The following is a 17,892-nucleotide window of genomic DNA, read 5'->3' on the forward strand; positions in this document are numbered from 1 at the left end:
ATTAGTAGGATGAAAAGCAAGGATGAGAGGTAGAGATCTTGGAGGAAGTTTGCTAATGATGCAAGGCATTATTAGAAGGGTAGACAAATTGAGGGCTCATCAAAAAAGATAAGAAAGGAAATATTGGGGGGACATGTTGGACACATTAGAAAATAAGAGGTAGATCAGTGGCTTATCTAGGATGGAGATTAATCAATATATGGAGTGCCAAGTACATTTAAAGAAGGAAGATGACAAACTAGCTAAGGAGAGAGAAAAAGGGGGTAGATGAATATCCTTCAATAATAGGAAGAAATCATCTAGGTATATGTTTGGACTAGCCAAATAGAGAGGGAATAGGGAATTGCAAGGACAAATCAGAGATGAGAGGTCAAGAAATAGGGGATATTCACCATATTGCTTTCAAGTGGGTAGAGTTTCTAGGTACCACCTTGAGTCTTAAGGAAGATGCTTCCTGGGAAAGATTTCAGGTAAAAATCAAATTAGTAGTCTTGGTCAATAAAAGCATACAAGCTGATAGAGCCAAGTGGCTAGATAGGGATGTTGAGATTGAGGAATGTTGGGAGGCTCTCCAAAAGCTGGGTAAGGAGAAATCCCTAGGATGGGATGGACTCTCAATAGAATTTTTTACAGCCTTCTAGGATTCTTTGGTTATGGTTTACATGCAAAAAGTCCTTTTCCATAGGGAGGATGGAAAAGGACTAGATAGGGATGTTGAGATTGAGGAATGTTGGGAGGCTCTCCAAAAGCTGGGTAAGGAGAAATCCCTAGGATGGGATGGACTCTCAATAGAATTTTTTACAGCCTTCTGGGATTCTTTGGTTATGGTTTACATGCAAAAAGTCCTTTTCCATAGGGAGGATGGAACTGATTTGAGGGAAGGATTCTTTGGTTATGGTCCACATGCAAAAAGGCCTTTTCCATAGGGAGGATGGACTAATTTGAGGGAAGGGATGGTAAACTTAATTCCCAAACACCCTATGTGCAATAACTTTAATCACTGGGGAGGCCTATTACTCTACTCTTAGTAATATACAAGACACTAGCCAAGGTGATAGCTTTGAGAATCTTCCCATCCTTACAAGAGGTAGTGTATAATAAACAACATGGATTCCTTAAGGAAAGATCTATTTATACAAGACACTAGCCAAGGTGATAGCTTTGAGAATCTTCCCATCCTTACAAGAGGTAGTGTATAATAAACAACATGGATTCCTTAAGGAAAGATCTATTTATAATAATATCTTTTCAACAATGGTAGGTAAAGAAGTAGCTCAAAGGACTGGCCAAGAGTGCGTTATCTTCCAACTGGATCTAGAGAAAGCCTATGATAGAATACAATGGACTTTTGTTGCAAGGGTAATGTAGAAACTGGGATTTGGTAATAGAACTACCCACATGTATCTACACTCTTATAGCAGCTAGAGCACACTCTAAATTGTTATTAAATGGGAGACTTGTTGGGGGATTTGATATCATAAGGTTTGTAAGATGGGGCTGTGTGTTGGCTCCTCTATTGTATGCTGCTATAGCTTCTCATCCTTTGCTAGTGGCCCTAGAAGATGCTAGAGGAAGAGGGATAATATCTCGGCTGAAACTCAAAAATGGAGAGTAGTTGGTCATCCAATACTTTGCTGATGACTCATTGTTATTTTTGAAAGCTGACAATCAGAATGTGAGGAATGCTTTACAAGTAGTGCAGTTGTTTGCTAAGGCCTTAGGAACCAAGTGCAATATTCATAAATCCAAGATTATAAGCGTGATTGAGGAAGATAACTCTGCTTTGGAAAGATGGGGATGTGAAGTCATTAAAAAGGGATAGATTATCAAACATATGGGAGTGCCTTTTGGGGTGGGAGTGAAAAACAAGGACCTAACCAATTGGGCTATTGAAAGATTATGTGGCAAACTTAAAAAATGGAAAGGGATCAGAGTGTCATTACATAATAGAATGGCTACTATGAATACACCCCTATTAATGCCTATATCATGTTTCTTTGTCCTATAATAGAATTTAGAAACTGCAATTGGAAAAGGATTATAGCCCTAATCAGAGACTTTTTGAGGAGAAAATGCAATAATGGTAAAAAGGTTTGTGCATGGTTGGCCTAGGATAAAGTTAGCCTACCAAAAAAATTAGGAGGGCTAGGGATATTACATTTGCCTACTCATGCTAAGGCTAAGGTGGTAGTCAGTCTCCCCAAATATCTTCAATAGAAAGGAATCTGGACCACGATGCTCACAGAGGTGGTGGAGAAATCAGAGGTGCAACTCAAAGGCAATTAGTCTGGACTGAATTGGAAGGAGAAGTTGCTATCATTTGCCCCTCTAAAATTTGTGAACTCCCCCTTTTGCAATTTTATGTTTAAACTAGAAAGAGGTGATGGGCATGATTAATTGGAATGGGTGCACTAGAGCTTCAAGGAACTCCTTCTTTAGCCTAAACATTTGGTGGACCCTTAGATGTAGCCCTCCCTTGCCTTCACTTAATACAAGGGCCTCTAGAAGATTAAAAAACAAAGGTTTAAGAAAATTAGGAGACCTTTGGGACCATACACATGTGGGCTAGAAAGAGCTACATCAGGTTAAAAGGGAATTTGGAATACATTAGAGTGAGGTATATGTGTTAAGCTATGTGCTAGATGCGGTTGAGAAAGGTTAGACCTCCATAGCCTCAATGGAGCTTCCTAGATACATGATTGGACCCGGTTCAATGGGGTCAAGATGGATAGAATAACTACCAAGGTAATATACCATGAAATAAACAAGAGTGAGATCAATGTTGAATATTGTAGCAAAATATGGAAAGTTAGATGGTGCTTGAGTATTTGAAAGAAGAGGTGGAGCCTAATCTAGGAATCCTTGGTTCTAGTGAAAGCTCAAACATTTCTTTGGAGAGTATGGTTGTTGGCTCTACCCCTTGGTTTCAAACTACTTCAAAGAAATTTCACTGATGGGAACTGTCCTAGATGCAAATCAGCAATTGAAGAGGGGAAGCATGCCTTTTAGGACTATCTTGCAATTGGGGGGGAGGATAGATAAATGGGTGGGGGAGGATAGATAAATGGGTGGAGGAGATCTTGGGGCTTAAGGGATTCTAGGGTGACTAGCTACTAGGGAAATGAATTAAAGGGGAAGGAGAGATGGATTTAATATTTTGTATTATAAGATATAATTAATGTCTGTGGGAGATTTGGGTCTCTAGAAATTTGTTGATATTTAATAAAGGATCTACTCGGGCGATAGATGTGGCTGAGATGATGTTCAAATGTGTGTATTATTGTTGGTCTGTATATTATATTAATAAGCTGAATGATAATTTATTTGCTGAGGTAGTTCAAGCATTGCAGGTAGGGATTAGATGACTGAGGCCTCTAGTGATGGGACATTAATACATACTAGGGTACCCCAATGTTGGTTGGTTTGTGGTAGGTCTACACTTGGAAGGGGGTGGTAAAAAAGTGAGCCAAGAGCAACGAGCACAAAGCAATGAGTAGAGCTCATGTTCTTGTGAAAGTGAGCAGATGGGGGCATGGTATGATGTTAAGCGAGCATGAAGAGTTAAAGAGAAGAGTGGAACCACAATGCAATTCTGTAGCAATCAAACAAAGAAGACATGAAATGTTCTAAAATGACCATTGCAATAATTTTTTTTTCGAACCAATGGTGCATATACAAAAAATCACTATTAAACCCATATTGCTTGGCTTACTAAAAAGATATTGAATCTATAGTATTCACAATGTTGGAGAGCCATTAGCAAACAAAAGACAATAGACAAGAAAATTTATAAAATAACCAAAACATTTCCAAAACAAGTACTGCGGTTCAGCTGGTATGACATGACCCCCATACATATTTCAACTAAAGTGGGTTGCAGGTTCCTAAAGCTGTTGAGGATGACTTCTAATAGACTTAGTTAGCATGTCTTTTACAATTCTCTCAGAAATACAAACTTGATGAATATGCATATTGTTGTTCACATCCTGTCCAAGAATCATTAAGAACACAAAGTATATGTGCTTGCATGCAAGATATGGTCTTTTCTTGGCCACTCTATCTCTGAACTCCACACATGAACACATTGGATTCTTCTGAATAGTGACCTCTATCAGAGGTGTGCCTTGGCTCCCATTGGTCAATGGATTAATACTAAATGTTTCCTTTACCCCTTCTATATGTATATGGCTGCCTACAACTTCTGCATGCATATTTAAGGCTGCAGTGATTTCACCAAATGCAGCCTTTGAAATTCCTCGTCGATATGGAAATTGTTTCACCTCCTTGTTTGTCTCGCTAGTGCCTTTTGCAAGCTCCTTTTCTAGAAAAAACTCAAGAGGAATACCAATGTCATATCCTGCTCTAATAAGCTTGCAGGCTTCTTTCACTTGTAACTTGGTACCTTTAGCAATGGGCCAAACACAAGGGACATCCTCTGGTGGATGTAATATTGTCTTTGTAATTTTCCAAGTGTGCCTAACATCTGTATTACAAAAATAGCAATACTTCTCCTTTTTCCAGGAGGATAATCACTCCAAAAACAAGGATTGACATCACCCCCTCGCAACCTTGAGCTACACTTTTTCCCTGATGCCCAGTGGTTGCACTCAACTCGATTCACTGTTGGTATCCTCCGCAAGGCCCACTTTGTATCATGCACATCACTTTCAAGGCTCTCTAAAACTTTGCATTGCTCATCGACCTCTATTGCAGGCTCTAACCTCTCTCTTGTCACATAGTTAAACTCAGGCCTATGGCTAGAGTTGCCAAAGTTTTCTTCTGTCGAGTCGTGTAGTGGCCTTTTGGCTCGAATAGTTTTATTCTCACCCTTGAATTTTACCCTATTTGAAAACATAGGGGTCCCTGCCACCACTGCATCATCCACTGCTCGTGAGGTAGCTATTGGGGATGGACTTGCTTTCTCTTGCGAAAGAGCTCTCTCAACCAAAAGCTACAATGTAGGCCCACAACCTGTGTATTTTCCTTCCAAGAAAGCCAGTTGTCTGGCACATTGGAAGTAAGCATTGATTAGATCTGTCACACAAGCATCATAAAGACTAATCTTTTGACTATACCCCTCCCTTGCCAACCCCCAGCTTGCATGCTTGGTCTCTGACATATTTGTCCTTGGGACAAGAGCATTGACAATAGGCTCTCCATCCTACAAGAGAGTGGTAGAAATTGATTAAGAACAATGCAGTGCACATAAGTAGGAGGCACACAATAATACAATGAATAATCTCTTACAAACATTACCTTTAAAATGAAATGACCCCATCGACTAACCCTATAGTGCCACCAACTCAACCAGCTAAGAAGCTTAGGGATGTTTCTATCAGCTGCCTTGCCAGCTGCCCACCATGCTCGTATCCTGCGAAATTGCTGAAGGGCACTTTCTTTGTTTGGGGCAGTCCTCCACTTCTCACACATCTCCCTGTGCTTTTCTTGATGTGGGCTATAGATGTACCTCTGCGTGTGGACACAAAGGTTGTCTTCCCAATGCCATAAACATGACCTTTCCCTTTCAATCATCTCCTTTCCGTCGTTGAAGACACGTCTCACTGCATTCCAGTTAGCGCTAGCCTCATCCGCCATAAACCCAAAAAAATTTGCTACCTTCCCTGTGTGCTCCACCATTACCAAATTCATATTTTCCCAAAACATGACTTGAGCATCCTCATCCTCTTCTCTAAATTCACAAGTTGCTATTGTCAATAGCTCACCAATCCTGCATGCCACAAATGGAAACAGAGTTATATTAAAGACACAAATTAAGTAATGCTCTCTACCGCTTGTAACTTACATGTGGTCATAAACATGTGCTCCCATTGTATGCCATCCCAGTATCCACTCGATGCACATGATCAAAGCAGACCCATGCTTGATTAAGATCCCCATTACCATCCTTGTCCATTCGCCGAACAATGTCAATCCCAGAACCAGGTCCAGTAGTAGACATCTTAAAGATAAAGCAACGCTCAGTAGTAGTGGTGGCTTGCAATGGAAATCGAGAACCATGGAAGAACTCAAAATGGCATGTTCTTTTTAGATTAAGAATGGCTTCATATCCTTCACCCAGAGGCCGTGTTGTTTTTCGTGTTTGCATTACCATCTGCTTCACCCTGCATTTATAAAGCATACTTAGTGTATTAAAGATGATAATTGCATACTATTCTTTGCTAAATTGCACTTCCTACGTACTTTTTGACATTTATCAAACTTTGCAACTCTTGCAACATCTCCTGTAGCTCCCTCTCTGTCATGAATTCTCCCTGTGCTTTGTCATCATCAGTGAATGCTCTTAGAACCACCTCCCTTGCCACAATCATTTGTACCTTTCTGGGCCCAGCGTTGTGGTCGATGCCCACTGCACGTGCTACAAAAGGCCTTGATATTTCGTATCGATGCTCGGCACATTCCCTTGGAAACCATGTGTGTATGTTTGCCATAATGAATAAATAGTCTGCTATGCATTGATTCTTTTGGCATAAAATAATAGACACAGGCAGGACATTCTTTAAGACACATTGGCACATGCTTGCAGAAAAAACACTCAAGGTTCCCGAAGCTCCCAATTGCTAAATTCCCATATTTTGGAGATTTTATCAGCTGCCCATTCTAATGGAGTTTGTTTGGTTGATTCATACGTGTCCTAAAGGAGCAGTGCTCATTCATGCACTGGAAGGTTCCCCCGCAGAAGCTCTTCCTAAGAACAAAAGTTTTATTGGCCCTAGTTTGCGTTTGTGGCTTTGTCCAAATGTTGCCCTCGTATTTTTGCTCCATCCCTTCCATACCTTTCCCACCGTCAAGCTCATATGTACTGAACTCTGGGTACACCTTGGGAAGCTCTTTTACCTTGCCTTTGTAATCACAATCATGGATTAAAGTGTGCAAGACATCAGTAGGAGGTAACATGCGGATTATTTGAAAGCAAGAGACCGCAGTATCAAACTGAACATCTTCCTCTTCCAAATGTTGAAAGCACTTTTCCACAGGAGAGACCTCTATCTCCTCTTGCAATGACCCATGTGCTTGGACATTGATTTCTTCTATCTCTTCAGTGTCCAAGTCACTGTAAAGCACAATGCTCTCTAATTCAATGCACAATGCAAAACAAAAAATGTCAAAGTCAAAGTTAATGCCACTTACATTGGAGTACTCTTTCAAGAACCGGGAGGAAATATAGTTGAGGGGCCTTGTTCTGGGGTCTCAAAATAATTCTCTGATTTGGCAATATATACAGAGGACAATGAATGCTCCAGGATAAAATATGCCTCGTCTCCAATCCCTGCATACAAGTGTAAAGGACAAATGGGCTCATACTCTCCTCCAATTTCAAGTAAGGCCTCCACATTTATCCCACCAATAGTTCCAAGCTTCCCTCGGATCATGTTGATTGACACAAGACATTTGCCATTCAAGAAGGAGACTCGGATGCATGCACCCATTGTAGAATGGAGGAAAACACGAGCCTCCCTGCATAATGCAATCACAACAACAATTAAGGAATTTACATTGAATATTAGCCAAAAATATTTTAATACTAGATGTTCTTGCTCTAATCAATAGCATATACTAGCCATAATACAATTTTACCAGGCTCATTTTAAGACTATGGATAGAAGCAAATAAAAATATTTATTGCAAAAATAGTCATAATGAAGGGTATCAAAAAGAGTACATGTATATATGTATATATGTTTGTGTGTGTGTGTATGTATACACACACACACACACACACACACACACACACACATGTATATATGTTTGTGTGTGTGTGTGTATGTATACACACACACACGCACACACACACGCACGCACGCACACACACACACGCACGTACACACACACACACACATATTTGCTTTGTGTTAGTTCTTGCGCTTTTTCATAATCTCCTGTTAGATTTCAAAGACTCTACCAGTTGGATGCCATAGCATAACTGTGCTATAGATTTAAAAAAATCAGAAAAATATTGACCAAACCCTTAAATTTTAGTGTTGAAATTCATTAGTGTTAGGATAAAAAAGTTTGTCCAGTGCCTAACTTAGGGTTTTTAGTAGTCGGCTACTTCTTATGAAGCAATTACTTAAGGCTTTTAGTCGTCCTCCACACAGAAGCATCTTCCCTCAAACACACACGCAGAGAAGCGATCATGAAGCATCATACGTCTCCCCAGCAAAGAAACGCTGATCTCATGCGCAGGGCCCTCTCCCCACTCCAATCTTTCTCCCCAACAAAGAGACACAGAAAGGTATCATCATCCATGAATTTGTGCTATTTTGCCTGAATGAATTTGTGCGCTCAGCGCACAAAATAATAGGATGTTTTGCTGCCGCCACACTCCACACACAGTAGTATGAGATGTGCGGCGTTACTTCTTGCTATTTTTCTTGAATGAATTTGTGCGCTCAGCACACAAAATAATAGGATGTTTTGCTACTGCCACACTCCACACACAGTATGAGATGTGCGGCGTTACCTCTTGCTATTTTTCTTGAATTAATTTGTGCGCTCAGCGCACAAAATAATAGGATGTTTTGCTGCCGAGCATTGAAAAAATCATCACAATTTTGAGTTCGTTTCAAGCTTCGGGGGCCGGCGGCAGAAATTTGGAGAGAGTAGTGTAAGAACATGCTATCTATATGGTGCTGTCTCAAACACATTGCATAGACTGTCTCTCTTACTACTGTCTATATTATGCAGACTTTGTGTATACAAGAAGCTCAAAAAACTCACATTTGATGTCTTCTTGGTTGAGAAACGGCTCACACAGTCGAGAGACGAGACCAGCAAACTTGTGCATCTAAAGAACAATAGCACAAAAAGAAAAAGTTTGTCCTTAAAAAAGTGTTGGATTGCGAAATATCACTTCTAAAGTTTATTAGTACTCAATATTGAATGCCTTCAGATTTGGGCTACCGAATCTTTATATATTTTCCAATAAATTTGAATGCCTTGAATTGAACACCTGAAAAGGGCTCCGTAAATATTTTCCAATGGAGATTTTTTTAAAATATTCAATACGGCTTTGAATGCCTTGGAATTTGGGCCAAAGCACTCCATATGATAATCTCAAAGATATTCTGTTCGTTATAATGAGTTGGCCGTTTTGTTGGATAGTGAATGTGCCACCTTTGTTTGATGATTGTGTTGCAGTACTCAATTTAATCTCTTTAGTGAATGTGCCACCTTTTCTTTAAGTTTGTGTCGTATTACTGAATTTGCTGTTAAAATAATCAATTAATTATACAATACGAGTAGAATACTATTTGAAGATTTGTTCTTGTATTTTTGCATGGCTATCTGGTTTTCAAATGAGTTCGAGTCATTTCACTAGAGCATCTTGCTTGAAAGGTTCTTGTTGTGCAAAAATGGATGAGTTACCTCTTGCTAAGCGGAAAAAGAGTGTGCAGGTTGGCCCAGGTGAGAGCTCATCGAGACACACAAGGAGGCAAGCTGATTTTTCTAGCACTTTGGAGCAAGCCGCCTCCTCAAACCCTACTACAGAGCATGCGGTACATATCATAGATGACACTAACCTGGAGGTGGATATGGATAGGCAGCATCTACATAGTGATGAAAGAAATGAGGAGGATGGACAAAATGTAGTGGGGGCAATTGAGGAAAATAAAGGTGATCAAAATGAGGGTGAGAATACTCAAGGTGGTGATAATGAGGATGAAGGTGAGAATACTGAGGATACTGGGAGAGAGATAGAGGGGGAAGAGAACACACATCCACTAGAGGATCAAGAAGAAACAATTGTCACAACCCAAACTGAAGGAAGCAAGCAGAAAAAAAATAAGGTTGATATTTTTGGGAAGATTCTAGAGACATCTACTCCACAAGCCTTTTTAGATAGGATAGGAGTCAAATTTAGGTCTCCACCTCCACGTGTTTCTCTCTGTAGGATGATCCAGACGGAGGCAATCTGAAAGGTTTCTCCCTCAACAGATAATCTCTTACTCGAAGCTTCAAAAAACTAGGTGGGTACATTGAGAGCATGGGAGCTTTCACAGTATCAATTATGGACTTGGAAGGGGAGGAGACACCATTGACACAAGAGAGGGAGGAATCTTGGGATGAGCATTGGAGGACTATGAATCAACAATTTGAGGAAACTCTTGCACTTGACCCCGATTGGGGTCCGTACTTGAGCCGAAAAATGGTGCATATTCTTGATGGTAATAATCGACACAATGCTTGGACGGACTGCATTTCTACAGGTGAGTTCTCATTGGGATGTTATAGTTTCTTATGCTTCTTTGTCCTTCCTAATTTTGTGTTTTATTACAGGGTTTCAAGGGGATTTGTCCATGCATTGTTGTGTTCTCTGTAAATTTTATGTGTTCGAGCGGAGGGATGTGGGTGAGCTTTTGTGGGTGAGCTTTTGTTTTCATTGTCCAGGTTGAACAAGTAAGTTAATTTGTTATCAGAGTCTCCTTCTATGTCAAGTAAGTTGTTTGTACTCAAGAATATTAACATATTTTTTCTTTGTTTTGTAGGACGCATGATTATGCATTTGTGCCAACCACATTTGGTGATCGTCTATTTCAACTAAGAAGATTGGGAGAGTCCGACCTAACAACTCTCATGGCACATTTGGACAATGAGGACAAGCTATGGGTTGAGAGAGAGATGCAGAGTGCATCTACCAGAGGAAGGCCTAGTTGGCTTCATTTGCCAATCCAGATTATGACTTGGCTCTTGTTCAAGGATGAGATGGAGCAAAAAATTGATGAGGCATCAAATGGACCACTTGCCGAGTCTGCTAGGGAGAATGTGACTCGGAAGGTAGAAGTTCTCTACAGAGGAAAAACATCAAAATATGCAAGGATTGCTGATCCCTCCAACGGCGAGGCCTTTTGGTGTGCAGTGCTCTCCCTCCCATGGCACGCGTCAACCAATCATGTGGCCACAGAGGAAAAGCTCAATATGATAGGTTCTGCTTGCATCAGAGACACAGATAAGGCTCACATTGTCAAGCTATTGGAGAACTCTCAGGCTGCAGTGCGATCACTTGAGGGTATGCCAAATGATAAGACAAAGGTTAGGGAATGGCTGCACATGTACTCCTACTGGCTTCAGATCACGGAGCTGGGTTTGAGAATCCAAAATGATATTAAAAATGCCGATCGAGTCAGGTTGCCAGGTGAGAGCCGATTCACCTCTTTTGTTGTTCTATGCAGAAGAAAGTACTTCAAAAGGGCTTTCAAAGTGCACGAAGGAGGCATAAAATTTAGCCATGATATTGACCATCAACCAGGCCTACAAAGTGCTGCACGGCGAGTCGTTTATAGGTTTTCCTACAACATAACCCAGATATTCCTTTTTAAAAAACATGCATGCTTCTTTCTGTGTGTTGTTTTATCATTTGGGCTTTGGCTTGTAGATGGTTGCTTTCTGAAATTGAGGAGCACCAATTGGATATTTTACCCCCTCTCGCTAGTGTGTGGCTTTGTGTTGACAATCAATCTTATATGTATGCCGATTTGAAGCTTGGAAGAGTAAGTGATTGAATTTGTCATTTTGAATCCATGATTGAGAAACATGTTCATGTTGAGGGTGAGTTGTGTTTACCCATGTTTGTCATTGAACAGGCCATGTCAAGCATAGAGTCTCGTTTCTGCCCGTGGTGGTTGGACCTTGAAAGAAACCATGTGCCTGAGGAGGAGCTTGATGTGTATCGCCAACATAAGTCTATATTGGAGCTTCGTAGCCAGCAAATTGATCATAATGAGGCCACATCCACATCACATGCAGCATCGATTGCATCGGCTTCTTTTCGTAAGTCATTACCAGTGAATTTAGGGAGGGAAATAGTGAATCGTGCATTGGAGGTGAATCGAGCAATGGAAGCAAATAGGGAGCAGAGTCAACAACAGACATCCAATAGTAGTGCAGGCGGGATACAACCAATTGACATCATAACCATGACATTGCAAGCTCCAGGTATGTGAGCTTCCTACCTCATCTCTATCGTGATCCGATTGTTTTGACTTGAGACTATGTGTGTTAAATGTCAAAAACCTGTCTATAGGAACCATTTATGCCTTCAATGTCAGTATTGAGGACCTTGCATCCTCATTGGGAAAGCAAGTGCTTGATGCCATGAATGTTATTTGCACAGTAGGGAATGTCAAGAGTAGAGGGTCCGATTACTGTGGAGTTGATATTTGCAGACTTCCCCTCAAATATCATCATTGGAGGTTGTGTTGCAAACAAGGTTCCATATTGGAATAAGATTGGGGATGGCATGTATGACTCTACTTTTAAAGTTGTTGATTCTTGTCTCTCGGATCGAGGCTTCTTTACATACCTTTACACTATGGAAGAAGGAGTGACCATTGAGCAGGTTGCACAGAGCGTTGGGTTTGGCATTTATCATAGACAGGTTGTGAGGTGTACTCCACCTATTGGGAAGAAGATGGGGAAATGATTACTACCCAGGTATTGGTGTTGTTCTCTTTGGGGCTGTCATTTGTGCAAATCTTCTTTGTCCCATTTAAGGTGAAAATGCATGAACAACCAATGTGTCTTTGCTTGTAGGTCACTTGTCTAATATTGGCTGTTTTTGTTCGCTCAACATCTCCTGCTACAAGATTTGTGATGCATGGGGATCAACTAAGGGATTTGGCACTAGGTGATGATCTTGATGTAGGGCAAGATCTTATCTTTGAAATGTATGTATGCATTCAAATCAAGATAGAATTTAAAATGATTTTCGGTGATCTTTATGGCATATGGTTAATGGTTTGTGTGCATTTTCAAGAGTGCCATCGGAGGATCTGGTGAAGAGAAAGGGTAGACCATGGCGGGGCGGTTGTCAGAGAGGTCAGCGGCTTAGCAAATACATAGTCTTCGTCTTCAGTCGTCCTCCTAGGGACACGATTTTGGATTTGTTTGCTGGCACTGGAACTCTTGGGCTAGTGGCAGCATTTATGGATCGCAATGTCATAATGTTAGACAAGGATGAGCGGATCTATGATCACCTATTAGAACCATACTCAGCAAAGGTATGCATGTTGAAAAGATAAATATGTTAGTAGAGAATAATTTTGTATTGATAAAGCTTATTTTCTTTTCTTTGTGTCTCTTGCAGTTATGAGGATCACATGTCTACATCAGAATGCCATTAGAGATAGTCTTTTTTTTAATTGAGACAATCATTTTTTTGGGACTATTGGAAGTAATGTTTTGATGGATGTTATGCTTCTGAATGTTTTTTACAATAGCATGTAGTTGATTGTTGGACAATTTTTATTTGGATTATAAAATTTTTAAATCCTATGGTTATGGTTTCTAAAGAGTATTATATTGTTGTGTCAGTGGTATGGCTATTAAATTTGGTGTGCATCTTAATGGCTTGATTTCTATGCTCTCTGGTCACTGTGGTTTCCATGTGGTTGCAAACAATAGTTTGTTTCTATTAGTAGCTCAATGACCAATTCAACGTCTTTTTAGCGAGCCAAGTAGTATGAGTTTTGTAGTGATTTTTTATATCCGCACCATTCATTTGAAAATGCTTTATTTGCAATAGTCATTTTTAAACTTTTTTAGTCTTCTTTGTTCTGTTCATTATAGAGTTGCACTATGGTTTCACTCTTCTCTTTAACATTACATGCTCGCTTAACATCATACCATGCCTCTACTTGCTCACTTTCACAAGGACTTTATTTCTACTCACTGTTCTGTGCTCACTGCTCTTGGCTCGCTAAATAGACGCACCCCACTTGGAAAGATGTGAGGAACAAATACTCTAAGTTTTGGCACTGAAGGAAAAGCAAATACTCTAAGTTTTGGCACTGAAGGAAAAGCAACCAGGTGTTATTTTTATGGCCTTGATTGAAAATCTTGTGGTGGGCAAGAGGCCTGTGGTCAAGATTTGGAGAAAAGTGGAATATTTTGAAGAGAAAATGCTTAAGGGATTCACTTCTCATGTTTTGTTTACTTCTTTCATGCGGTTGAGCTTTCATATATCTTGGGAAAGGACCTCTTTTGTGTTAGAAGATGAGAAGTGGGAGTTAATATGCGACCTCCTTAATAGAGATTGGGAGTATTTGTGATATGAACTTGGCAGAAAACTTTCTTTAATTGAAAGTTGTTGCTTTGTAAATATAAATATATAATTATTGTTCCCAAAAAAAAAGACGGGGGTTGAGTGAATTTTGCACTCGGGGGTCACCATATTTTGCACCTCTTAAATTTGAAAAATACATGCAAATTGTTGAGGTAAATACCATCAAGTTATTAAAAAATATGTAAGAAATAGCTTGGATTTTTGAAAAGTTTGGGTCTGTCACATCGGGCGGTAGCTCAGTCGCTAAGGCGTTTCGTTGTCAAAACCCAGGTTATGGGTTCGTTCGAACCCTGCTGGCTACCCCGATTGATGTCTTGACCTTGTGTTCCGATTGAAGCTTCCCCTGCTTTGTGGGATAAGGGGGGTCCCATGGGTACTAAGCCCGCCTCTAACGCCAAACTTTTAAAAAAAAAAGTTTGGGTGGAAACTCTTTTTTCCAGCACTTCCACATGTGATAAGTTCCGCCACCTGGTCACTTGGTGGTGATCCGAAGAAAGAATCACTGGGGGCAAGTGAGTGCAACCAGTTCAGTTTCATTGTTGCCAGCAGTTGGAACAAGTCATGAATCTTTGAGACATTGGGGGTTTAGGTTGTCAAGAACAACCGAGCGCATCTGAACTGTACTTCACACCTTTTCAGGGCCCCTCTGTTTTTACGTGTAGACATGATATGATGGCACCACGAACGGCATCCAGAGTGATGATAAGAGAGAGGATCATACGAATTGGCCTAGCTACTCGGACGAGGAGGATCATTAGCTTACTAGTTGCTAGAGTACCTTCTATGGTTACATTCCGATTCGGACAGTTTTTTGACATGATTATGCATATCCATTATTATTTCCATATATGGCCATGGATTCATGCATGATCAGTCATGTATATTGTATACTTCTTTATCGTTTATATATGATTATGCATATCCATTATTATTTCCATATATGGCCATGGATTCATGCATGATCAGTCATGCATGATCAGTCATGTATATTGTATACTTCTTTATCGTTTATATATATATATATATATACACACATATAGATTCACTGTGTTCTTTGTTTGGTACATAATTTTCTAAATCATTTGTATCTACAAGCCCTTTTAACAGAAACATGCATATGTATATGTAATTTAACAAAAAAATTTTATCTTATAACTATTCAATTAAATGCTTATATTTCTTTATCAATTAAATGCATTTTTTTAAAAGAAATAAAAGCTGCCAACCTTCATGGCCAAGAGGAATCATCGACAAAAGTTGAGTATTTTGTGTCAAACTGCATCATAGTGAATACACACATACGTTGTCATATCCCTCATACATTCCACACACGATGGTACACACCTCGCACATGATTGTAGCCGTGGTAGATCAAATATAGTGTGTGTGTGTGTGTGTGTGAGAGAGAGAGAGAGAGAGAGAGAGAGGATTGTGAGTGAGAGAGTGAGAAGAAGAAGAACCAGAAGGCCTCCAACATATAGAATGCTACAAGTAGTTTTTGTAACAAGAATTGTGTCGCTAATTAGCAACACTTTAGTCCATTTTCAAAAATATTGTTTGGCAACACTATTTGTGTTGCAAAAAATATCATTTAAAGACTTATCAGATTCGATATTTTGTGTCACGTCCACTCACGATAAGGCCCTCATAACCTTGTAAATAGATAAGTGAAACGAATACCACAAAAGAGCCTTTCAAATTGTAGAGCACAAGTTCTATGCTAAAAGATTCAAATTCAAATCTTTAAAGACAAGGTGTAATATCTAGTACTTGTCACATTAAAAGATGATATTTTAGTAAACTTGAAGAAGATCATTCCCATAGTAGTACAATGTAATCGATTGGCTATAAGGGAGGCTAACATACAACTTCGCATCAAGTAAACAACATTGCATGGTCAAACTAAGCACCTCTTATAAGATTTCAAAAAACCAATCTTGTGTTAGTCATAAAAAGGCACTCTGTGGTTATGGAAAATTATAGCTCAGAAACCAATTTAGAACTTTTAGTGGTAGTTTCCATTAAATAACACCGCATCACAAAGAGTTTTTTGAATTTTCCATGTTGATGACTTCACGTCAGTACATACATACACACATGCACGAATGCGATGTAGCGGCCGGGCACGGGTACCACGCCCACGAGTCCCGCTACGACGGTGGCAATGGCGAAGAAGATGAAGGAGAGGCAATTGAAGGCCCAGAACACACGCACACCCACGTGCTGTTGCACGGCAGCGTAGGACTGGAAGGTAGATGGAGGTGCGGGGGGAGAGATCATTGGAGGAAGATCGTAGTACATGGTATAGTTGAGAGGCGGCTGGAGCCATCCGGCGAATGTAACGCTTGCAATCAAGGCAGCACCTACCAAGATAGCATTGGCCGCATCCACGTACACTTGCCGATCTCTGTACAGCCCCTCCAGATGGGCTCGGACGTCTCCCCTCTCCGTCAACTCCTTCTCGACGGCACCTTGATTCATCTCGTTGGCGTACTGCAATGCCGTTTTTCCAGATTTATCCTCCACATTTGCCATCAACTCTGTTGCAAACACTCTCCTGCACAGCTGTGCTACGATCTCCACCTCGCCTCGCAGCGTGGCCCAATGTAAAGCAGTTCGCCCTGTTTTCTCACCTCTCTTATTGACAGCATCTTGGCACTTTCCCTCACTGTGTTTTTGAATGAATTGAGCAATATCTTGTCTCTTTGCATGGAGAGCTTGATAAATGGCCGGCAGCTCTTCCTTGGATGCATTTCCTGCGATGGAGTAGGCATGAACATCTTCAGCTGATGATGTCTCGAGCAAGTTCTCCACTTTGCTCACATCACCACAGAGACACGCCCAGTGCAGTTCTGTCATGCCAAAGTTCGGTAAGAGGGATTGCTTCTCTTTCTGCAACCATGCCTGGTACGTCCCCTGCAAACTCTCAGATCCTTCAAATCTTTCCACTGAAAGCACGTGAATTGCATGAATTCTGTCTGGCAGCCAGAAGTCCTTTAACCCAAAGTTCTTAGCAGTCTCCATTCTTGAGGTTTGTTGGTCTTGAGGAGTGACTAGTGTTCAACGCGAGGGCGGATGGCTTTCAAACCTACAAGCTTACAAACCTGCTGCATACCTCTAGAAAAGTTACTGCTAATAGACGATCTAGAGAGAGAGAGAGAGAGAGACGATTGGTGTGCACTGTGTTCATGATTTCAGAAAATCGAAGATTGGGGCGACAGAGATAGAAAAGCAAGCTAATAAATTAAAAATGTGGCATGACCTTAGCTGTGGACGACAGGAAATATAAGGCAGGGTTCTTATAATTCCAGTCGAAAACTCTAAGCCACGCTTTTTCACTTTGTTAAATAATAAGCGGGAAGGCAAGGCGTTAGCATTAATGGTTAGAATAAGTAGATTCACACGCACACACCCGACACCTCGTTTTACACGATGCATCATGCAGCCCATTTGATATACGCATTGTAAACCAATGGCACACAACCTAGGATGCGATGGTGTTTGGTGGGGCTGCACAATAGCATTCTACCATCCACTACCGCCACATTGAATTATTTTTTTGGTCAGAACCATATGAATCGGGGGCAATGAATTATTTCTCACAAATCAAGTGCTACACAACAATGTTCTTGAAAGTATTTATAGGCTTGTAAAAAAAATTTGTGCACAAACAATTGTTAACTTGAGTTTTTAGAATTGTTATTAATATCAATTATGAATTTTGATAGGGAGCTTTTGCATAGTTTTCTATTATTTTAAAAGTTTCTTTATCGGCACATTTTTCAATTAGATGCCAAAAATACAATAGA

At 40.4% G+C, this 17,892-nt stretch overlaps 2 protein-coding genes across 2 annotated transcripts; one reads left to right on the top strand and one right to left on the bottom strand.

Moving 5' to 3' along the window:
- Positions 1 to 11,049: 11,049 nt before the first annotated feature.
- On the top strand, positions 11,050 to 14,648 carry LOC147610471 (uncharacterized). Its single transcript, XM_086786576.1, has 4 exons — positions 11,050 to 11,303; positions 11,396 to 11,510; positions 11,604 to 11,718; positions 14,524 to 14,648. The coding sequence occupies exons 1-4, from the start codon at positions 11,071 to 11,073 to the stop codon at positions 14,646 to 14,648; spliced, it is 588 nt and encodes a 195-aa protein (XP_086642702.1). The 5' UTR covers positions 11,050 to 11,070.
- A 1,476-nt stretch (positions 14,649 to 16,124) lies between these two features.
- Positions 16,125 to 17,107, bottom strand: LOC147610472 (uncharacterized). The gene has a single exon (XM_086786577.1). It carries the CDS (start codon positions 17,105 to 17,107, stop codon positions 16,157 to 16,159), a length of 951 nt encoding a protein of 316 aa, XP_086642703.1. The 3' UTR covers positions 16,125 to 16,156.
- Between the last annotated feature and the right edge of the window lie 785 nt (positions 17,108 to 17,892).

Source organism: Cibotium barometz, chromosome 49 (genome assembly GCF_041138505.1).
Source record: "Cibotium barometz isolate CiBa-2024 chromosome 49, ASM4113850v1, whole genome shotgun sequence".
Classification (NCBI taxonomy): Eukaryota; Viridiplantae; Streptophyta; class Polypodiopsida; order Cyatheales; family Cibotiaceae; genus Cibotium; species Cibotium barometz.